The sequence below is a fragment of the Solea senegalensis genome, linkage group LG7 (assembly GCF_019176455.1).
Source record: "Solea senegalensis isolate Sse05_10M linkage group LG7, IFAPA_SoseM_1, whole genome shotgun sequence".
Classification (NCBI taxonomy): domain Eukaryota; kingdom Metazoa; phylum Chordata; class Actinopteri; order Pleuronectiformes; family Soleidae; genus Solea; species Solea senegalensis.
The window spans coordinates 11,395,449-11,420,437 of NC_058027.1; the positions used below are offsets into that span (position 1 = coordinate 11,395,449).

Genomic DNA, 24,989 nt, shown 5'->3' on the forward strand with positions numbered 1-24,989 from the left:
TCTGCCTGTCCTTATGGCAGAAGAAATAAAAATATAGATAGAAACACCATTGAACTGATGTCTAAAAGGTTAACACCCAGGAGATCTTCATCTCATGTGAGCCAGTCACATGAATCTTTGCAGGGTTGAGGTGTGGCGGTCAGGTTTTCCTGCAAAACATACAAAGGGAAAATGGATCTATTAGCACAATGTTTATTAACCTGCGATATATAGACAGAAATAATACATTTGAATAACACGTCATATAATGAATGTAGTTTAGTTTGACGAATGACAAACCTCCACCAAGACTGCTCAGTTTCCCACAGTGTCATAAACACTTAAAATCTAATAATCACCCTTTATATTTGGACCTCTACGGAAGAGGTTTTGATTTATTCATTCATCTTCTACCACTTTATCCTCCACATGAGGGTCGCAGGGGGAAACATAGCGTGAAAGGCGGGGTACGGACACCCTGGACAGGTCGCCAGTCCATCACAGAACCACACCTACTCTCACACTCACACCTACTGTCAATTTAGAGTGTCCAGTTTACCTCATCCCCATATTGCATGTTTTTGGTCTATGGGAGGAATACAAACTCCATGAGGAAGGCCCTTGCTTTGACTGGGTCACGAACCTGGGTCTTTGTGCTGCAAAGGCAAGAGTGCTAACCACTACACCAACCGTGTGGCAGGTTTTGATTTACCGGGACCAAAGCATTTGTAATATTCATAGAGTTGATCAGTAAACTCCTGCATAAGTGAGCCTCAGTTTCAACTGATAGTAGCCACCTGGATGTACCAGTGTAGTTGCAATATGAATGAGCTTCCACTAGATGTCAGTGCAGGCTGTAACGTCTGTGCGTTATTAGGGCCAATCCCATCTCCAGTATCAACACGGATACATCCTTGTCCTCAGAGGACCATTTAGTACAGATGAGCTGAGGGGCTGAATGCAGACGTGCATATTGTTCGAGTTTGCAGTAGAATAATTACATAAAGGCTCAGATTGACCAGCATTTGTTGTCTTTACAAGTTGATGCATTCGTGTCGAGAACGTAGTACATCAATGATGTACCAATGTTCTTCTCACTTCTAACTTCAAAATCTAATGAACACATATGAACACAGATACATGGAGCTTTATTTCATCTGTGTCAGTGCTGAATATTTTAACTGGAGCTATGTGCATTGTTTATTTGGAAGAGAGGTTCAGCGACCTACATTTGTTAGGTCAGCAAACACTGCTCTCAGTTAATCTGTGTGTCTCAGTAGACTTGAGTTATGTCTCGCTGTCAGTATTTTGCCCGTCTCCAAGGGAATCCTGCTGTTCTCACCTCAGTGGTGGACAGATGCAGGTTGCTGCTTGTTGGCTGATGACAATGGCGAGCTGTGAAATCTATGGCCATAGGTGAATTTATACCTTTAATTGATTATTGCCATCAACTAATAGTCTGCATCGAGTTCAAGTTCAGTACTCTGCACTGTGGGCCTTGTTTTATTTAAGTGACTGATCTATTGTTTTTGGTACACATGTACGAATGTAAGAATGGTTAGTGTAATAAATCCACTGCCAAACATGAGAGAGAGGACTGACTGACCTGTGGTATAGGACAGGTCATATTGCCCTGAGAGCAAGGGGTATCCCAGGTGGTGGTGAGAGGGTATGATGCGCTGGGAGGGGGAGGTTCGTGGCCGGTCCATGTCTCTTTCTCGCTCCCTCTCGCGCTCCCTTTCCCGCTCTCTGTCTCCGACAGCGCCTCTGTCCTGCTCTCTCTCCCGGTCATGGAGTGGCTTGTCACCTACTGTGGGCGATTTGCTCTTGTATTGGCTGGCATGTTGATGCAGGACCTCCAGGGCTTTGGAGTCTGTTGCTGTTTTGGTGACAGTAGGGCTCGTACGAGATTTGTCACCGCCTTCCTCACTTCCAGCAATTTTACTTCCATATGGAGAAAACGGATAACCTCCAGATAGGTAGGAACCTAAGAAGGACGAGGAAAAGTGAAGTTTATATTTAGATTTACATAAAGAAGCAACCTGACAAGTTGTAGATGCATCTTATTTAAATCCGACATTAATAAAGCTTGATGAAGGCAATTGATTTTAGGTCAACAAACACAAAATGTCACATCATCATTCATGACAATACATCAGTAGTCTATTTTTTATCTTGAAAATGACAACACATGTTGACAATAAGCACAATATGGCTGACCAGATTGCTTCCACCTGCAAAATTCAGCATTGATATGCAAAGAAATTCTGCCCACACACCATATGTGCACTGTTAACCAAACAATTACTGTTTTGTGTGTTGAATGTGTAGGCATCTTGATGAAGTTAAAACAATACATATTTTTACTAGACTTGTACTATATATATGTTGACTGTACTCTTTGGGCCACAGATGGTCTTCCAGGGATCGACCATTCCAAGGAGAATTTATAAAAGCATACAATTTGGACAAACCTGACATTTGCTAAAGTGTCACCAAATTATCACTATCGTTAATGCTGCTTTATTTAAACGATTGAGACGTTTTACCTCTCACCCTAAAAGGGGTCTTCAGTTTTTCAGAAATAAATGAAACCTTTAATGTCCAAACTCACAAGTAAATGATAAATGGACTGCATTTATTCAGTGCACCTCTCAGCTCAAAGTGCTCCATGCTACAAGTAGCACTCACTCAAACACTGAAAGAGCTGAGAATGAAGCCACTAACATTTAAACACTCCCACCTCCTAAGTCCTGAGCCACATCCTATTCATCCTACTCCTTAGCAGAGATTTAGTTTTTTTATTTCTCATGAAGAGTGGGTTCAAAACCTCTCACATTCACTTTGCAGTCAATGTAATGTCGTACCTGGGTAATTCTGCATCATGACTGAGGGCATACCCCTGTATCCAGGGTGGTTGGGGTCATAGCCTTGTCCATAAGGGTAACCATGCATGTAGGGCATGTAGCCTTGGTGTTGTGCTAGTGGTGATGCAAACTGCATGTGGGGATTAGTACGAGAGTCTTTGCTCAGAACCCGGTGGTCCTCAGAAGTAATTCTGGGATCACACATTTCTTTGCCATCATCCTTGGGCCCACTTTGACTGTCCTTGGACCTCGGCCTATCATCCTTTAATTTACGCTCCCGTTCTCGCTCTCTGTCCCTTTCGTCTTTCCATCGAGGTTGCTGGTGTTCATCTTCCACCTGGGGCTTCTGGCTCTCAGGGTACTGCTTATAGGGGGAAAGAAGGTGCCAGTCAGCACAAACCACATCATGACAATAAAACATTCTCACTAACAGATATTCAAGCAATGTTGCACTACATTAGTATTTACCTGTCTGTACCACATGGCCTGCTCCATCCCTGCCTGACCTCTGGACTCGAGTATTTGTTTGGAGTCTTCCTTTCCATGGTGTCCCCCTTCAGTCAGCTTCATCTTCAGCCCCTCAGCTTGCTGGGACTTTGTGTCCTCACCCTTTATGCTTACAATGGATTTGGAGGAGGGCTCAGAGGGCGAGTCCCTTGACTTTCCTGGAGGCTGCGACGTTTTTCCAAGTTCGGACTGACTTGGAGCTTTGGAGAGGCTTGGTGGCATCGGGCTCTTTTGTTTCCACTCCTCCTTCATGGAGACTTCTCGTTCTTTTATGACCACATCTGACTTCTTTTCAGCAGCACGATGCTGTTCAGCCATCTGTCGCTGGCGCTCCTCATACTGTTGTCTGTAGGCTGGGTTGGTGTTAATCAAATGGTTATGGTAGGCCTGATCAGGATGGTATGCATATGGGGGTACATAGGCATACTGGTTGTAGTAAAGAGGTTGCATGTACATGTTGGATCGCTGTTGGATGACTGAGGGTTGCTGTTGCTGTTGCTGTTGCTGTTGCTGTTGTTGTTGCTGCTGCTGTTGCTGTTGCTGCTGTTGTTGTTGCTGTTGTTGTTGCTGCTGCTGCTGTTGCTGCTGCTGCTGCTGTTGTTGTTGCTGCTGCTGTTGTTGTTGTTGTTGTTGTTGCGGTGCAGGAACACAGTTGTCTGGTTTGCGCTCTTCATGAACCTCTGCCTTGATTTTCTCCTCAGTTTGGTCCTGATCATCTTCCCTTTTGATCTTAACCTGTCCTTCAGCCAATGGTGTGCCTGGATTGGGTCCACTGACGCTGGGGTTGACATAATTGGGTGAGTAATATGTCTCATAGCCGGCATAGTAGGGGGACTCTTTGTTGGGTGTTTGACTTGAAAAAAGTGCTTTTTTGACACTTTCTCTGACGGCTGGGTCCTCTGTCCTGACTTTGCCGCCTTCTACTCTCCCTTCGCCATCTTCACCGGCATCTGAAATGTCCGAATATGCTGGGCTATTAGTTTTGACTGAAGAATTGTCAGCACCATTCTGGTTCACATGAAGTGGTGTGAGAGGCTGTGGCATTCCACTACCATCTATCCGACTGGCTACACCAATAGATGGACTAGGTGCATTGTCTGAAAAGCTGTAAATCTTGTCAGCTTCAGCCTTGATACTGGCTAAGCGACTCTGATGAGGATCTGAGGAACCATTGAGGAGTCCTTCCCCTTTATTTCCTTGATCACAAGGTTCTGGGTAGGGAAGCTTACCTTCCTCTAGTTTCCCTCCCTTCCCTGGAGGCTTAGGGCTGTCAGCCTCCTTCCCACCATCCTTTTTCTTCTTGTCTTTCTTTTTCTTGTCTTTGGAGCTACTCGAGGCAGGATCTGCAATGGCAGGTGGTTTAGGCTGTGTGCCTTTCATTTGGGGACTCTTGGGGATACCTTGTATGATAGGGGCTACTCCAGGGGTAGCATTTGGGTTTCCAGGAGGAAAGGAGTACACCTGCTGGGATGCTGTCGTGCCAGAGCCAATGGGCCGTGGTGACTTTGTGTTTTTCTGGGCCATTTTATCAGCCTTTGTGCTCGCCTTTTTAGACTTATCTGATCCTCTCTTATCATCTATGCCATCATTACTGGCCTCATCAGTAAGACATGGCCCATCCTCGCATCCATCCATTGGTGTACTTCCTGTTTCTGGATCTGTCTCAGTGATTTTCTTTTTACTCTGCTTTGAGCCAAACTTACCAGGAGATGGGGAAGGACTTTGAGCATCAAAGTTCCGGCCTTTTGGAGTAACTGACCGTGCTGGAGACAGGGATCCTTTCTGAGATATAGATGCTCCATTACAGTTCCCTGGTTCAGGGTGGAGAGTCGAGTCCTCCCCGTATTCACTGTCTCCATCCATTTCCAACTTAATGTCATCATCATTGTGGGCACGGGCTTGGTGGTACTTGAGACCATTGATGTGTTTGTACTTCTTGTTGCAGTTAGGGTGTGGGCAATCAATAAGAACTGGAGAGGGGCAGCTGCGATCGAGGCTAGGTGGAAGAGGCTCAGTTTTTATAGAAGGAATGGGCAGACCTGTTGGTCCCACCCCTCCATTGTTAGAGTTTGTCCGCATACGTTTGTTGCCTTTGGTGTCCTCCGAGCTTGAATTTGGCTCCATATCTGAGGTTGGTTTAGTCTTGCGTTTCCCAGCTGAGGAGGGACTGGCCTTGATGTCCTCTGTGTTACTGTTAGGTGGAGTGCGGCGCTCTGACGGTGTTTGGCTGCCCCTTCGACCCTTGCTGTTAGTTGCAGCGCGTGTCTTGTTATTGGTGGCACCTTTGTTATCTGATGAATTACTGTTCTCGTTGATGGGGGTGTTGCTATTCGGTCTCATGCGCTTGCCTCGACCACGGCCATTCCTCATCTCCAGATCACTGGTGGGGGATTCACAAAACCTGCAGCGGTGTTGAAAATAACACTGACTTAAAAACAGTTCTGCTGTCTTTCAATATTACAATGGCAATTCTGGGACTCATTCATCCTGAAATTTATATTGCTGTGGGAACTGAATAACACTGGCACTTAAAAACCATTACTCATCTGGACATTCATTTAGAAAAAATATTAAACCACTTCAAAAATATGCATTTTTCAAACTAATCTTCATAAAAAATAAGCCATCGCCCGTGTGTACTAAAGTTGTGCCACTTTTACATACACTTGTGTTTCGCTTTTACAATTAGAAAATGACCTGTTGTTAGGAGAGAAAATGTCTTGCTTCCTCTTTATCTCATTAGGAGATTCATAAAACACACCAACAATGAAAATATTAGGGATTTTCAAACCCAAAATGGTCATAAAAAATAAAACTCCTGTACACCATCGTTCTGTCCCTGTCCTTTCATTACATTCTAATCTGACATTTTGTATCAGTGAGTAAGGACTTTTCCAAATGGAAATGGAAACATGTGAAGAGACAGCAGAAAACATTTATCTGCTTTGTAATCAAAACATAGTCATTCAAATACCTAAAATAGCAGTTTGGCCTCATCTCTCCATAACAGTAATGTAATTATCATTGTGCACAGCAGTGGTTAGCAGTCTGTGACTAAGAGAAAGATCAGGCTGGTATGACACATCTTCCCCCACAAGTCTCTCCAAACAATTTTAGCCCCAGCAGGGGATGTCAATGCATCCCCAGTTTGACAGTGGTAGAGGAATTTGGACTCATTACAGGCCCAAGTTTATATTCACTCTGTAGAAAGCCTTCTGAATTATTCATAGTCTATCCCTAATGTAGTCATGCTGCAAACTGGATGACTACGTTGGTGCAAATACAGCCCAGCAAACCTCGCTTGCTGCGCAAACCCTCACTTACTGAGCATTATTGTAATATACTGTGATACATTAGTGTGATATAGCCTCTCTTTGTTTTCCATTAGCAATGCTTTAATCTTGTTTTCCTCTATTGCACTTAACCATGCATTTCAAATATAGATTTACATTTAGATAAAGAAATCAAAGCAACTGCTTAGAAATACAGTATGTTTTACACAGACTGTGTGTTTTGCATAACAAAGACAAACATCTAGAATTAACAAACACCTTAAGCTGCCACCCACAGAACAGTGATCTAAAAAAATGGATCCCTTTGTCATAGAGAATGTTATACAATGTCGAGGAAAAGCTATTTGTCCAATATTTGGATTCTGCAACCTGGCTTGTTGGAATAGCGTTCTAATTCCACTGCTACCTCAAGGGATGTCAGCAGTTTGCCAGCGAATCCTGCGTCTCCAGGATCGAGATAAAGACTTAACATGGATTTTAATGGTCCAATAGCACATAAGCAAGTGGTGCATACAGGGTATCTGAGGCAATTCTAATGCAGCAGATTCATATCATACATGGATGGGGCAGAGAATACATCAGTCTTTGATTATAGTAATCAAAGACTTTTGTTTGTTGCTTTTTAAAATTATGTGTAACTGCAAAGTATTTGAATTACAACCCCGCTGCTTCTTACCTGGGAGGAGCCCAGTCATGTCGTGTACAGTCCAATAAGGTGCCGACATATGTCTTGTTTCTCCAAGTAACATTGACAACCAGCATGCCTGTGAGGAAAAAGAAATAAAGAGGACATTTATGTGTTAAATCAACAAAAACAGTTTATATGCCAAGGTCAAGAGATAATGCTTGTCAGAGAGATTCATATATAACCTTATGTACTGTGCAAGGAAACAAAGCATCAGCATGTTAATCCTTCAAAGATGGTTATTAATCGTCTTCACACAGACTTTGAACAGACTCAGATGTGGTCAGTATTGTAAAGTCTGCATAAAATATGGGTAGAGGGTCTCACAAAGACTGATCACACTGGCGTTACCAGGCAATACTCCAGCAGTGGAAACCCACTCTATTTAAATAAGCCATCTCACAGCAGAGGAGATCTACCACAAGGGAGCTTATTTGAAAGCAGAATTTTTCAGTCCTTCGTCTCACTTTGCAGCCAAGAACATTTTCTACCTCCAGGATAATATCTACAACTACAACAGCTCCTGAAAAACAAGCAAGCAGCTCCCGGGGTAAGCCATTTCAATGTCAATGGTTCAGTTTGACAGCCTGTAACCAAGTGTGCAAGAAAAGCTTCTTGACTTCCTTGGAATTGCTGCAATCTGTCACACTTAGAAGCTTCTGTGTTGCCATTTGGCTGGTGTGAATTTGGGAGCACTTGGTGTGAGCTACCCAATCCGACCTGTGCCGAGTGCGATACCTGACCTTGTATTAAAAAATCTATATTTGGTCCCTCTCAAAATGTGTTTCTCCTTAGGAAACCAAACACTTCACTTGGCAACAGCTTGCAAGTCATTGCAATGACACAAGTATGCAGATGTGTACAAAATTACAAAACCACACTCCTGCACTTTGAACAATGAACTGCAAAAAAAACCACACACAAGACAGAGTGCAGATTTTTGCATATCATGCCTTTAAATTCCAAATCATCAGCCAAACAGCCTCAGAGGATTAAGAGCAATGACCATGCTGAAAAACACTGAATTTATTGCCCCCACCATCCCCCCTCACTCTCTGGTGGTGACCTCAGCTTGCCACTTCAGCACTGCAGAGAAACTGGAGGCTGCAGTGAGCTAACTTATCTAATGGCACAGGAATGCTGGCTGGCAGCTTCAATCCCTCCAAGCATTTTATTAGCTTAGGAAACCTTTTTTTGCTCACCCCATTTTCCCTCTCTCCTTCACCCTCATTTCCTCTCCTCAATGGTATAACCATCCCTGACTAACAATCTCTCTCCCTCCCACACACAAGTCACAGTTCAGACCTCATTTTTCTCCTGCTGCCTCTGGCATAAAGCAGAGAGTGCATAAGGTATTTATATATGTTTACAGGAACCTGCTGACACTTAGCCCCAGATCTCTCCCTTCACTCTATGGCCTAAAAACATGAGTGCCTGGTCAAGGCCAGATCCTACTGCAAATGCTGTTTGAGTGTGCACAGGCTTGTGAAGAGGTCCTCCAGTTCAGTTTTTCTGTCACATTAAGAGAACCCAGACCTTTTCTAAAAATGCCTTCAATAGCCCGTCCCCCTAAGCTCTCCAAACACTCCCGACACAAAATGGCTCTGGCAGCTGGTGGTGGCAGGCTGTAAATCAAGGCAGGGCAAATGAATGACTAGCCTTTCATGATGTGCTTTCTCTAGTGAGGGGTTTAGAAATTACACTACGAGTAGTTGAAAGTCTTAAAGGATTTTAAATTAGCATTCAGTCTTTATGACCCCGTTCAGTTCTGGCACGGACGTCGGTCTTGGGTGAACAGATTGAAACACAGGTGAAAGAGCACCTAATAAACATTGAGGATGCATTTGAGATCAGTAAGACCACATTTGCTGCTCGTCTGGGTCTGGAACGCATATGGCCACAATCTTTTAGCTCTGTGAATGCAACTGCGTCTTAGGCTATAAAGGATTCTTTACTCTAACCAGCTGCAAATTCATAATAAACGAAAAACACTTCCAGTGCTTTCCATACTAGGGCTGCAACTAATAAGACACACACACGCACACACACACACACTGACAGCTTATTTGTCTGCCCATCCTCTCCATGCACAGAAAAGATGGTGCTTAAGTGTCTCGGTTGCATTAGCTCGCTAGCAGATTTTTGGTGAACCAGGGCAAGGCCTAGTAATAACACTGTCTCCCTGCCTGTTCCCTGTCAATTCTCTAAGCCGCTAAGCACAGTCTCATTGTGTGTGTGTGTGTGTGTGTGCGCGCACACATGTAGACCACACTACAGTACTAATTAACAGCTGTGCTCAATCACACCTGTCCAAAATGAAGGTTGACTCATAAAATGTCAGTGTTATGAACACATTATTATGAATAAAATGTTGGTGAAAGAACAATGAACACAAATGTGCGCTTTCTTTTCATGTCATTATGGAAAACTTTTCTATTAATTATAAAATGGTGGTGGGAAAATGACATAGTCTAGGCAATTAATGGGTCTACTTGATTTTGAGAAACCCGGGTCCTGACCTAGGACCCCAAGTTAGAACAGCTACAAATTTGTGCTTAATTCAGGAAAAGTAGGGTCCTACAAGATTTTAGTAAAAGTAAAATAAAGGTCATTTATATTCCAGTTGATAAAAAACTACACATACACTTGTATCTCTATATATTTGAAGCATATAAACACATGATGTTTCTACAATGTAACATTGAATCTTATGCAATTATAATGATTCTACTGTAGTTCTTTCCCTCTTACTGCAGCTGCTTGTCCATTAAGGTTGGGTCCGGCTGTGCACGCGTCCCTCTTGGATTGGGTATGTCATGGTAGGATTAGTTTTTCTTTAAATGTACTGTACTAATACACAATACTAATACAACGAACACGCTGTGACTTAATTCAACATATAAATCCAAAAGCTCAAGTTTCACTTCATCATTTTCTTTGCTCCCAGCTCAGAATCTCTGACACACTTGTTTATAGACTAAACTAAATGTTTTTTGGCTTGCTCCTGGCCACCCTCCCAAATTAAAGCCAAGAAAGTCTGTAATCTGTCAGAGTGGCTCTTTGCTTCTGGGTCACCGCAGATCTCTGGCTCTGCAGTACATTTTGTGGCTGTTAATAAAGTAGTTGCTTTCACATTATGTGGGACATCTCAAGGACATTCAAAGAAACATGAATGCATCTGCACTGAAATGGGAGTGGTGGTTAAAAAACACAAAAAACCTCAACAGTCACACTCAAAATATTGCTGCCCTTCAGAGCTTAATTGATTTATAGCAAACTTTATGCTGTTTCTGGCTTTCAGTCATGGTTTACAGAATGGAAAAATGACAGGTCAATTTATTACGTGATACTCCTTATTTTGGGTGTGAGTCAATATGGTTTTCATTGCTGACACTTTGGATGCGTCAGAGCTCTGGAAGTCAATTCCCAGGCCACACACATTGACTCTGTAAGAGCTGATGTAAATACTGTCTGGATTACTCAGAACTAGTAGCAACAGCAGGTGTCATGAAATCATGTTTCATCATTTTAGTGTCACCTTTTCAGATTAGAAATGTAGACCAAGTTCTTCATTACGCCTTACATCGTCTCTCAACACTGATAAGACTTTAACCTGATTATATTTACACCTGCTAATAATGTGTACCACTCTGCCAATCTCATGTCAGAAAACGACAGAGGAGAAGAAGAACCTGTGCGTTACTATGTCATCTCCACTCTTTTCACAGGGGTCTTGAATAACATGAACACAGAGGACACATCTGCTTTGTTAGTTTCTGTGTTCCGTGCTGGCTGCCCTGCTGCTACTACCTCACTAATTTGGAACAGTTGCGTGTGATTATTTTTTTCCACTCGCTTGTGTGTGTGTGTGTGTGTGTGTGTGTGTGTGGATTGACAATGCACTTGTATTTACACTTGGGTTTAATGTCTGTGACCACCTACAGATGTGGTGTGGCTGACAATCTGTCCTCACTCTGCTTCTGGTGCATCTGGAACCTGTACTTGCATAAGGTCAAGCTCTATCTAATCGCCATGTGATCCATGTAATGGATTTTACTGCCAGGTGCAAGTGGACTGACAATTTTACTTAATGTAGTTTACCAAATGTGGACAATGAGCAGCCATTGTTTTGTTGTTACCAACTTATTGAACAATGAAATGTGTATTACAGACATAAATAATATGGAATAAAAGATATGGATATAGTATGTCAGCTTGTATGAAAAGCATAACCTTTCTACACACGTACACATACACCAAGTGTTGTAATGGACCATTTTGACATGCATTTTGTTGTCCAACACTCGGAAGCAGAAGCAGAAGAAAATGTTTCACTTCTGTACCAGATCAGAGTTTTTGGATTTTTACATGACATTTTTATTCTGATTATTTGTGTCCATGTAAACATAGCTACTGTCAATCCATGTGCCTGCTTCCAAATTGTTAAAAAAAACATCTCTATTAATTTAAGGATTATCTGTCAGTCTGTCTGTGTATGTGTCTGTCTGCCTGGTGTCATTGCAAGAGTTTCATGTGTAACTGTCCAAGGAACATCTGTGTGTCTGTCAGTCCAAAGTGTACCCCGCCTTTCGCCCAATGTCAGCTGGACGACCCCGCAAACCCTCACATGGAGAATAACGCGGTAGACAATGAGCGAGTCATTTTTAAACTATCAGAGCAAAGATGTTTACGTCAAGTTAGCGTAAACACTGAAAATAACCCAAACAAATTTCCCTGAGGGAGAAAGGAAATAAAGAAAGAAGCAGAGATGAGTTTATATTCAGGATCAGTAGTTCATACACAGAGAGTCGTATATTACATATTTTTCATATATTATCATTACAATTTTTTAGAGGAAAAAAAGAGTTGTTGTGGTTAAAAAAAAAAGTCAATCTTGCGCTTTGTAAACGCTGTTCATCTGGGATTTGTTTGGAGAGGGTTGCTGAGAGGTGAGGGAAAGGGGTTGGAGTGATTTGGAGCAAACCCAGTTTCCTGCACATGCACCCCCGCCCAATCTCCCCTTTGTGACAGCCTTATTAGGGTCACTCAGGACAGCTGAGTGAAGCTCACATTAATGAGAGGAACTGGCCTCTAATTTTACCGCTCATTTCCCTTCAGTACTGTTGAACAACAAATGGCAGCTCTCCTTGGGCGCCCAACTCCATTGCATACTTGTGTAGAATTACATGAACAAGAGGGTAATGTAGGGGGTAAAATTGAGTGAGTAGTAGGTTGTTCGCTGTACGGATGACTGCACCCTTCAGCTCCAACCCCCCTTTAAACCATTTCATTAGGTTCCAGAGGGACAAAATATCAAGCTCTCTGCGGCTGGTGAGGGGCCACAGGTTCGCTGGCTGACCTCTGGTCTGCTGCTACTCAACATGAATTCACTGGGGTTAATGGCATTTTCACTGACTGACCTTGTCAAAATGCCTTTGTTGTCTTTGCAAATGGGCGATCACTTCTGTGTGATGATCGAGTGTGACAGTATATGCCTTTCTCACAAGTATCAAATATAAACAATTCTATTTTCCGTTAAATATATGAGAGATCTCGATGTTAAAACAAAAGATTAACACTCCCAAGCACTTTTAGCACAATTATAATCTGTTGTATGCAGTTGGATACTAATGCAATTATTGATTCTACAACCTTTTATATCCTGCTAAAGAACCAGCCCTAATCCCATTTTCTCTCCACTAAAGGTGCCACACACCATAGTTGCATGTAAGCAAGAAAAGGGAGAACAATGAGAAAAATAGTGTCAGAATTCCTTTCATAGAGAAGAGAAAAGATGTTTGGGTGCTGCCATGAGTAATAACTCTAACATTCAAGTGTCTAAGAATGTTTTCAGCAGTCCATTTTAGTGTGTCTGCACTCATGGTGCATACAATGAAGCTGGGTTTAAATCCTGGACAAACAGGACTTAATATAAACCGTGTATTTTGAAAAAATAATGCAAAAATGACATGACCTTAGGGCCAAGGAGAGGGTCAGTGGACACAGAGACTGACCACCACTCAGTGCAGCGTGGATAATGACACACTGCTGGTAGTTAACAGCTAGCTAGCCATGACACACTACTGTCTGCCTCTCTGTGCCTCAGCTACAAGCACAGGAAGGTTAGTGGAGAGTCAAGTCATTAAAGGCATGTTTATGGTTTTTTAGAGTCACCGCGTGGGTACCTGTGTTTTAGCCGGGTTAGGGACTCCACTGCAAGACTGCTGTGTGAGAGTATCAATCCATACCCATAACCTTGTGCTACATTGCAATGTTAACGTTTGTCAGCAATAAATATGTTTGACATTTATACAGCACAGCTGCTCGAGGGCCACTGAGTTTTGTTGACTCATACTGAGGGAATCAATAATTATTTAAATGCGTCATTTGTGTACAACATTGTTTTTCTATCCTGTTTATCAGGCTTGCACGTGTTACTTATATCAGCAGTTATGTGTGAGTGGCATTAAAAAGGGCTACTATGTTTAGCCAATGTTTTGTACGCCTGAAATCGCAGCTCACCTGAACATACAGTAGACATTGTCTTATGGTGAAAGATATTCTATGTATTTTCTTTATTTGTAGATAAGGAGTGATCAAGCTAGCCAATGTACTACCTATCTGAAGCTTAGATAAACACAGGAAATGGTTGGTTAAGTAGTGCAGACATTTTGGGACCAGAAGAAAACAGTTTCCTTGTCATGTCCAAAAACGCAATGCTACTCTTCAGAGTAGTTGCTACATGAACTGGAAGCAGCAGAAAATAGATGCCTTGTTAATGGTTTTGTGTTGTTTTCACTGCTTCAAAGTTGTTTTTAGTAAACACTTCAAATTGTAATTTCTGATGAATTACAAGTGACATTTTAACATTTATTACCAAGTTTCATACAACACTACAGCACTATAAATATCAATGGTGAAACGTTTAAGCCAAGAAATAAAACAAAGACACAGAAAAATGCCTCAGTTTTGGTAGAACACTAAGCTACCAGCAAATGTTAGAATGTTATAAATGTATATGATTGATGGTTTCATTTCACATTTTAGGAGGGTTTAAGTATTTCCTTTTTGAACGGTTCAGACTGCACCTCAGTTCATAAGAGGTAAAAGTGCAAAGTCATTCTCACTGCCAATAATAACAGCCTGTGAGAAGGTCAATTCTCTCATACCACCAAGAAAGGGAGCATTAGTATGCTCTCCACATTATCAACTGTGTATAGCACTTTCCCCCCTTCACAAAAATCAGTACATATTTACTCTTACAGTGGGAGCAGACCGCGAAGCAGCAGCCATGTCTATAACAACCTAAAAATACATTTTTGAGGTCACTATCAACTGTGCATCCATTTATTACCATGAATAAAATGTAGTGAGGCAACAATGACTTTTCGTATGTCACTTCAATAAATATGCAATCACCTCCATAAAAACACACCCTCTGGTTTTTTTCCTCAAAGGAAATTGTGCTGTGGTCCAATAAAATTCTGCCAAAGGCGCATTACACAAGCTCTCTGTGACAAATGCATGGCAAACATGATACCTTATGACAACCACTGGCAAAGTGTGAAGTTCCTCTAGGCGTATGATTTATGTTTCAGCAGCATTTTCAACCAGTGAGAAAAGGATCAGACCTTGGGACTTATTCTGTTAGGTGTCAACTTGGAAGCTCCACCCTTACTAAATAAAAGGCAACCAAGACATGCGAGTTGTGGCAAGTCATCTATAACTTAAATTTCCTTGAAGAGTATAAATTCTAGGGCTGCAACTAAAGATTATTTTGGTAGTCAACTAATCAACCAATTATTTTTTGATTAGCCACAATTATTTCTGCATATTCAGAATAAACAATAGTAATGTTATTAATGTGAATAAAAACAAGGAAAACAGCTACTCTTGTAATTCACCGCACTTAATCTAGATCTACATGACTCATTACACAGTTTGGTGGAGTACTTGATTGTAATAACAGACCGGTCGGGTGTAACGGACTGATGCAATGGACTTGCCTCATGCGTATTAATGCGCAGAATTCCAGTCATTCAGGTGTAACTGGTCAGAGACTCTGCTGAAAATGGAATATTTATGTAATACAACATTAAATGAAGTGGTAGAAGATGATGAAAATTAAATATATGTGGAGAGAAGGAGACATGTTTGCATTCCTTTTAGCTCAAGACCAGAAACCACTCCAGGGCTAAAGTGGTATAAACTTCAGGGTTAACACACATGTGCTCGCAGCAGCAGTGCGATATATCCCGGACATGCCCCCAGTGTGAATTAATAAAAAACAAATAACTTTGAGTACATACACTAAGCCTATAGAGGCTGAGTAAATGTTGCTAATAACGTTAGCATGTTTGCGTTTCAAACCGTACATGAGCTAACAGACTATTACAGCATAACGTTTGAATCAATACGTAGTTTCTAAGCCATGGAATAAGGTAAATACCATTCAATGAGGTGGTCAATGTGATATAGCCCTTCCTCCCCCCCCCCCATTCATTTGTCCTCATTGTTCCAATAAGCAGTTGGTGTGCACAATGGGAGAAGTGGGCCTACTGCCCCCGGCACTTTCTGTAGGGCAGGGGTCACCAACTATATTTGTTGAAAGGCCAGACTTTTTCTTGACAGACACTTTGGGGGCCGAACAGTCAAATAAAATGAAACAAAAATACACATTTTGCCCCAATAATTTATTGTAGTTTTGAAATTTTAATTTTCGTACACAATTTAAGGCATTTTTTGAAGCCAGTTAGTTTGAAGCTTGTTGAGAGTTTGAAATAAAAGCAAATGCGAGGCAAGGACAAGAAGAAATCAACATTGCTTCGTTATTAAGCTATCTGATGGCAGTAGTCACATGGTTAACATTTATTTGAATGAAGCCATCCAGGCCGATGCGTGCAGCCGTCGTTGCTGCTGCTCGTCCCTCTCTGGCTGTAAACTGTGCACTGAGAGAACATAGCCAAAAGGACTCAGATCTAATTCCTTCAGAAATCAGACTTACTGCGCGTTTGTCGGTTGATGTGCTGAGACCAGATTATTATGGGTGAGGCTTTTTAATAACAGTGCGCTATAGTCGCAAACCCATTTGGAAGAAGCAGCAAGTCAGTGAAATCTGTCTTATGTCATACATTTATGAAATCTATTGATTGAAAATGCCATGCCGTGCGCAAGTGAAGTCTCTCAGGAAGCAGATGGACTCAGGCAATCACCAATACCAAAATATTCGTTCAATTGCCACTATCTGACGGCACAAAGTTGTTTTTCTTTATGGTTTGCCAGATGCCGTGTTTTAATGAAAAAGGTCGACAATGTATCAAGGATATGATTCCACTTTGACAAATTTTTATAATTCAACACTGTCGGTTACATGGACTAATCGTTGCAGTCTTAAAAATTCAATCACATTTTGGTATAAAAGTGTTTTTTCTCTGGAAATTAGTCACTTCCACTCTTGCACTGTGTACTGTAGTAGGGTGGAAAATCAACTGAGGTTGGGAGGTTGAGAAAGAAAACGTCAAGTCAGTTGTGTTCCTCTTTTCAATGTCCTCCACTGATAACCGAAGCTGGGCTCTTTGTGATTGATTTTTCACTCCATCCTCTACAGGCCTCCTGACAATCATGCTCATTCTTATTTCAAGGACAGGTTCTAAAGCAAGTTCGCACAGAGCAACCACTGCTCCTCTGTAAAAACATTTTGATGAGGCCACTGACAGGTGATCTCAAAAAGAGCAAGGAAGCATAACTGGCAAGTGAGTTACAGAGCCAAGAGCTCCCTTCATACATTATTCCCCTGCTCAGTTCCCTGACAGGCTTGGAGGAAAAAAAGGAAGAAAAAAAATCCCTGAAATGTTTATAGAGGAATATCTGTTTCACTCTGACCTCTATTCAGTCAGGTTTTAAAACCTGTGCTACAGCCAGTTCTTGCAATGCTTGCAATGATGTAATATGTGTTGCATAAATAATCCATGAGACAAACATTTATCACAGCCTGTATTATTTTGCTATTAGGGAGCTTAAGAGGCTGTGGAACCTGTTTGGGGAATAGCCTACAGGAGGGTCAGAGTGGGAGGCTGTTATGGGGGAGGAGAGCACACTGGCATTGGGGCATAGCGTAGTGTTTGGCCAAAGGGGGCCCCCTCTGTGTTCTCCCTCTCTACCCTGGAACAGGAGCCAAGGCGTTCCGGGCTGTGTTTCAAGAGCAACAAACTTCTCCAGCATTTTAGAGATGACATTTGGAGGTATCAGCATGCTAAGCCTGGGAGGCGTTGGCCCATTCGCTCTGCCAACACGACCCTGGGAGCTGCCACTGCCTTGTCTACACTGAGGGGATTTGTGTCACTGCCGGCCTTAAAATACCATGGCTTTCCCCCACCCTCTGCTTCTGTCTACACCCCATTCCCTCCCAGTCTGAGTGACTGGCACAGACTCTCTTTGCCTCACCTCATGTTACCCATTTATTTTTTTCCAACATCAAATTGTATTTTTTATTTAGTTCATTCAGGAATCCACATAAACATCCAGGCTGCTAATTAAATCTTGCCATTATGACGTTTTGGCTGAAAGGGCTGCTACATCTGTGCTCAGATTACGCAGGATGAAATATTTATGTGGTCGGTCTCAACAGCCAAGATTCAGCTCTGACCAAAGGTGCAGCCACTGAGATCATATTTTGTTGGGTGTCGCTCGCTTCCTCCTCATCTGTTTCTCTGGCACTCGATGACTTGGGTGAGGCACAGACAATTACTGGGAGCCTGTTGTTCATTTACTCCCACAAGGCCTAAAGGCGGAGGTGATGAAGCAGCTGTTGGTTGGCATGCTAAATGAAACGTGCACACATGCAGTGCATGCCTAAACAGCTCTATATGAGACTTGTCATGCAGAGAAGAGGGGGACTGCTCAACTTCACTGTTAATCAGGGTGACTCTCTGCGTCTTTGGGGCCTCTGTTTGTTGCTCTTCCCTGGTACTCAGCCTGGATTTGCTTGATTTCCTCATTTGGTTCTCATTTGTTCAGTTGCCCCACAATGAGAGAAGTCTGCTCTCACAGGTCTCTTAGGGGAAAAACAACAGAGGCAGGGCAGTTTGATGTGTGCAGCATCTGGGTTTCTTTCGTTTTGAACCCTAGCCAGTGGGTTGTTAGGGGCTTGTAGTATTACAATCATGGGGAGGGAAAACACATTTTTGTGTTGTTTAATGTTGTGTGTAAAGTCCAATGCAACAAAGGATATTGAAAAACGCCTCCAGGCTACATCTATACTGATATGTTTTAATTTTAAAACAAAACCAATCTCCATTCATACCGATACATGAAAATTCCCCCAAAAATGCAGTGAGCATGTGTGTGCCAGTGTAAACAGGAAGCAGATTGTCTACTCCTCCTTACTAGCAGAAAATACTATGAACAGGAAATTAAACGTTTAAAGGTGAACCTGTTTTTTTTGTTATAGTGTGTTTTAACACAAACCAGAAAGCAACAAACAAGCTACAACATTTTAACAACAATTTACTAGAGATTAAAGTTCATACAGTTATCTCCGCACAGAGAAGATCAAGAAAACAACTGAGAAACAGTTCATCATGTGGATCGTTTAACTTTTTATAGCATGATTTTCTTCCGTCTGCCTGTCACACATTTCATCTTGGACTAAATCAGGCTTCAAAGAGAGCAAAGGAAGTTGGATTGTGGAGACCCTGCTGGTCGTTACAGCTCTGATGGCCATAACAACCTTCTGCTACACCTGCAGAGTGCCACCCCCCAACACATACACCCCCTCCACCATAACACTTTTAAAACCACTCACAAGCTCCCACCAGCCTCCTTCCCACTGAGCCAGAATCAGGAGAAAATACAGCTCCATCAGGCCAAACCACTCCTCTTTCAGCCAAAATAGCAGCTTTGAGGGAGTGAGTGCAGGCAAAAGACAGACTTGGACAGTCAAAGGGAAGGAGGCAGGGCGAGGGGGAGGGTCAATCACTCTGTGGGAGGCAGAGAATGAGAGAGCACAAACATCGTACTGGTGTTGGCTCTGAGCCATGTTTATGTCACAAACAGAAGTAGTCCTGTCCACCCCCCACAACCCTCTGCCTTGGATTCACTCTCCCAGTTTGCTTGGAAACAGAGTCAAGGGGCGACCGACTGGATGCTTGGTAACAGAAAAGAGCCGCAACAGAGAGGAGGACAAGGGTGAATCGGATGCAACGAGCCAAACAAAAATCAGGAAAAAAGGGGTGGGGGGGAGTGGGGATTTGGGGGCTCAATAGGAGGGACTGTGCTTTGGGATTGTTGATGAGGCAGGGACCTTTTCTGTTGAGTTCCTCCAAATGGTGAACCAAACAGCAGCACAGTGGATGTGTGGGCGATTAGTACTCAGCATGCCTGTAGAGTGTCTGAGCGTGAGCTGCTTTGAAGATTAAGTGTTTGCATTATTTCACATGCATGACTGAAAGCAGGGGCAGGTTTTCAGGCCCAGCAGAACTCGATAGTGCCAGTGATGCATCTTAAAATTAATGAGCTGAACGCGGTTTCGATCGGGAGAAAAACTGTCTAAAATTTCACTCGGACTGCAGTGCAGGAACAAAGCCAACTCTATTCCCCGCCGACAGTCTCGCAAAATAAAAGTGCTTTGTGTGGAGAGATATGTTGTTGAGAGCAGATATCTCTGTCCAACAAACTCCTATTTGTGAACTCTCTAGTAAAACAAATCAAGGCCACCTAAGACCTGCCTGCCAACTTCTGTTCGTGTAGGCAATATAATGCAGCATGTGTGCTGTTAAAGCACCACCACCAGCCCCTGAGGCAATCACAGCACATCCAATTATATTTTAATGGGCAAAATATGTATAGTAATGACAGCAATATTATTTTCCAAATTACAGAGACTTTGCTAAAGCTTTGAAAAACCAATACTTCTTTGATGTCTTCATGCAAAGCTTTGTAAATAGCAAACAAAATAACAATCTATTCCATACTTTTTGTAGCTTATTTTCTTTCCACTGAAATCCAGGACTTATTTTTGTCACAGACAAGGGATTTAATAAAAAAAGCTCATTATTCCGCTTTACTTACCGTCCTCAGTTTCCTGCCACACAATGCCTTCAAGATTGACACTGGTTCCAGGCTCACAGGGCCCTAAGCATTCAGGTTCTGTAGCCAGTGCCACATCGGATGTGTTCACTGCCACCGAGCGTGTACGGACCATTATCTGCTCACACGGCGAGGCAATCTCACTGTTGCTGACTGTAGCCAGGAGGTGGAGGGGGGGAGGGGCTGGCGTGGAGACAGGAGATTCCATCTTTGAAGAAAGAATTGGGGGTAGAGAGGGAGAAAAGAAACACATGAGACACTTCAGAACCACTGGATAAACATGTACTGAGCAGATGTTGAGATGCAGCCAATGGATGCCACAGTGACAGGAAGTGAAAATAGTGCTGAGCGCATGAAAGAAATCCTGGTATTTCAGCGGCACTTCAAAGCCCTTTTTAGTCACTAAAAGTGGTGATGCAGCAGTTGAGTGTTGTAACATGCCACTTTGTCTTTCCCTCAACCATAGAGGTGATTAGCAGGCGGGGGAGGCAGGGAGGGACATGTGCACTGCCTTTGACCACCTCTGTGGAAGGACAGAATTAGTTATGCAGGGTTGGTCAAACAATCCCTCCCCCAGCTTTCTTCCCTCACACTGAGCCGAGCAAGATCCATGACACCAAATTATCTCACAGACTGATCACTCATTAATTCCCTCAATTAAAGAGCTAGTTGTGGCAGGGAGCGGGCTGCTGAGGGTCAGTAATTGATTCCACCTGTTCTGACACATTTTGACAGCAACAAGGAGACAGTGAACCTATGTGGGAAGTGAAAATGAAAAGGACAGTATGACAGGGAGATGATGAGAGCAACTGAGAGGGAGTGTGAGGCAGAACAGGAGGTAGAAAAATGTGTAGGTGGAAAAAGAGACACAGAGAGGAAGACTGTCAGTGATTTAAGAGCTACAGTGACACCAGGCTTAGTGCTCTTTAGTCAAGACAGTCAACACTAAAACGCTCCAAGTCATTAGCAGTGAACTGCGGGAGGAATGTCACGCTGCAGCCAACACCAAACATCTATTAATTCGGAATAAACCACTCAGTGCTCAGTAAAATGCTGCCAATACTGGATCCAGTTAGACTTTGTTGAACTGACACATTCCACGCTGCAAATGTTGAATACATGGTTCAGTTTGGTTCATAATGAAATATCTTAACTATTAGCGCACTGTGCAAACACACTTTGTGATGGACCACTTGAATGTTTTATTTTCTGGGAAACTAAATCAAATTTCCATCACACATCTATCCAACTCATAAATGTACCATGTGTTGTGCCATCTCACCAAACAAACCTTACCGTATACCTGCAAAACATTCATTTAATCATTGGTCTGGCCCAATAATCTTGTTGCCAATCAACACATGATCTGTAGTTTTAAAGGGAGACATATACAAAGACATGGAATAACAATACAGTGATGGCAGGGATGTGCAGTAATCCTGTGATTCTGCTGCAAGTCGTCATGTAGTGTGAATCTAGCATTAGTATTTTCATATTGCCATGGTAGTATTTCTGTTCAGTAGTCACTGTAGCTAGTAGAGCTGGTGAGCATGCATAAATCACCATTATGCTTTGTAACTGTGTTTTATTCCCCTGCTCTTTGTATTTGTTGTTCTGATCTCACAAGACTTAGTGAGTGCATTTGTGATTCTGTGTTTCCCGACTAGAATTTGACTCACGTTTCAATTATATGAAATACATAAATAAACCAAAATCCTGTTATTGATCATGATTTATAAAACAACTCATTTGAAAACCAAACATCACTCCCACTCTCAAGACTTGTCATTACAGAAGCAAGGACAGCCCGTTTTTTTCTGCCGCCGCTCAGAGGACGAGCAAATTAATGTGTGCAGAGAGCAACAGAGAGTCAGGCCAAATGACATCATAATCACTGTCTGTCACTTTCTGATGCATGATGCGGCCAACCTGCAGGGCGGCTGAATGAATGAGACAGGACAGGTAATCACCCGAGGTGTCACCACGCGCTGTTACTGGAGACACAGAGAGCTGCAGACAAGACCACACAACCACCTCCCTCTTGCACCGTGACAGCCAGATGTTGAAAGGTGCAAACTAGTTCACGGAGAGCCTCCTTAAAATTGATTCAACTTCTCAAACCGTTCATGCCAAGACTTCGCAAACAGACAAACCGACTGCATTTGTCCGACCAAGCTTAGGCGATTAAGTAGTGGAATGGAAATACCCTTATTTACTCGGGTAAACTGTGAGCTCGAGGGTTTCTATTAAAATTCTATTGTATTCCCTTTTTACTTTGGGCTTACTGGTAACTCCAGACTTCACAGTGCTCGAGTGTAGTTAAAATCTATAAAGCCAACTTTTGAATTACTTTAATTTAATAACATCCACAATGCACCAGTCCATCAATGATCTTACCGCATATCCTTTGAGACTCACAAGGAAAAGCTCGAACCATGTCATCACTGTTTGAATGTGCATTTGTGGAAAAATAAATGTGCATCCTATTGCTGCACACACACCCAGACGGTGCACATAACCAAAAGAATAAAAAAGTAAACACTTTTTTTTTTTTTTTTACAAAAGAAATTACGTTGCTTTGACCTTTTCCCTGTGAGGCGACAGCAATAATAACCACCACAATGGCATGTGGTGTGTTTACTTTAGGTATCAGAAAATCAACAGACCATTTTAATGACACATCAATTCCACTCTTGATGGGAATAACAGAAAATTGTCCAATATAATAAACCAGTGACAGATTACTACAACGTCATGTTTTCCCAACCAATTGTCCAAAATCCAGAATAACACAAAATAACACTTTTATTAGAGAATCTGCGTCATCTTATATTTTCAGAATGGGTACGATAATAAACATTAACTTCTATAGTGCCACACCACAATAAGGTAAACCTTTAACATGCAATCATATAATATACTAATTAGAATTGAATCAAAACAAAAATAGTACCAGTTTACAATGTGCACGAACAATGCTTCTCCATTTCTAACTGCTATCAATGAACGAGTGAACAAAGCACTGGCACTCTAGTGCTGCAGAATGTAAAATTACAGACTGAAATGCCTGATGTCGTCACACGACTGACTACACAACCAGATTACACAAGGCTCTACACAATGCTAAGCCCATGCCAATATCCAAGATTTCTTCACTCCTTCTAAGACTTAACGGAGAGATTTTGAAATCTCCCACAAAACCACAATGCTGGAGTGTCACGCAAGCCTCTTCTTAACTCAAACCCCATGCCAACTCCTCGAGAAAGCCACACTGGCAAGAGCAACGTTTAACTGGCTGGTAAAAAATGAAAAAAAGAGGGGAAAATGCTGATGAGTGTACCTCACAGTGCTGGTTTTTGTAGTTAATGCACAATAACCTTTTACTGGACAGATTAACTTCATCTTTAACTTGTTTGTTGTTTGTTAGAGTTGGGATTAAGGAATTGACCACTGATCCTGGGCAAGGATTAAGAGGGGATTAAGTTGCAGTGTCACACTCAAGACACCTGTTCTGGTGTGGTGTAGAATGTAGTTCACACTGTACATCATACGCAATTCAGTAATACAAGTACCTTTATCTGACTGAACTGCAAAATTGTAAGCAGCTGTAACTCTTTTATCATCCTATATTTCTTTTTTCTTTTAGGTTTGTAATTTATACACACATTATAATGCAAAGATATCTTTCAAAAAAAACTAATTGGGCAAACCAGTAAAACAAGGAAGCATTAATTGGTTAATTTATCTTCACTGCATTTTTCATTACATCTGTAAAACAAACTACAGAGTGTTGAAAAACAAAAATCACCTGATCTTGTGATGAAGGAGTAATTGTTTCTGAGATGGTTTTTATTGGTTTTAAATTATAATGTGCATTCTTCAAATTAAAAGAGTATCACTTCCATACACAAACCCCATGTTCAACACTGGATTATGAAAGCACACTGCGTACATGGTTTAGTTTAACATGTAACAACACTAAACCATAGAATTACACGCATTATACAATAACCACCATAAGCAGTTTCCTCAAGCCTTCTTCTATATTAAACGCACTCTTTTATTAAGGCATGATAATGGACATTTTGCCGACATCCGATATATCGGGAGTGCTTGGGCCGATAACTGATACCAGTATTTGGATACATTTTTCCACAATAAATACACGTACAATAATAGTTGTAGAGGTTGCCAGCATAGAAGTCTAGGAGGTAGCAGCCCAGTTAAGCTACTGTTGTAGTCATTAATCATATCAGCAGGTCTGTTTTCTGATATCCGATAATACATTTTAAAGCCAATATCTACCGATATCGATATTGTGCCCATATTATCGTGCATCCCTATCTTTTTTTAAATATCAGCATATTGACCTGTTACATACAGAATACTTCTAATCAGCAGAGTTGAGTCCTGCATTTAACCCGAGCTGGACATAATGTTGACACAAAAGGACAGTCGACTGAACGGGATTATGAAAAATTTACAACAGTAACAATGTACATGTTGCCTTGAGCTAATTGACATAAAATACATTCAAGGGCATAACTGAGCCTCCTCGTTCCAGACTAAACG

General features: G+C 42.0%; 1 protein-coding gene across 2 annotated transcripts in view; it reads right to left on the reverse strand.

Annotated features, from left to right (window-relative positions):
- LOC122772246 (zinc finger protein 609-like) overlaps positions 1 to 24,989 on the reverse strand; it is a 65,880-nt gene continuing 40,891 nt past the window's right edge. The window contains exons 3-8 of one of the 2 annotated variants that reach the window (XM_044030108.1): positions 20,400 to 20,625; positions 7,323 to 7,410; positions 3,315 to 5,754; positions 2,847 to 3,210; positions 1,586 to 1,966; positions 1 to 149 (exon numbers count right to left, since the gene is read on the reverse strand). In XM_044030108.1, coding sequence (XP_043886043.1) covers positions 106 to 149; positions 1,586 to 1,966; positions 2,847 to 3,210; positions 3,315 to 5,754; positions 7,323 to 7,410; positions 20,400 to 20,625 — 3,543 coding nt within the window. In that variant the 3' untranslated portion in view covers positions 1 to 105. The remainder of the gene's footprint in view (positions 150 to 1,585; positions 1,967 to 2,846; positions 3,211 to 3,314; positions 5,755 to 7,322; positions 7,411 to 20,399; positions 20,626 to 24,989) is intronic. The other variant, XM_044030109.1, reaches the window with a different exon arrangement.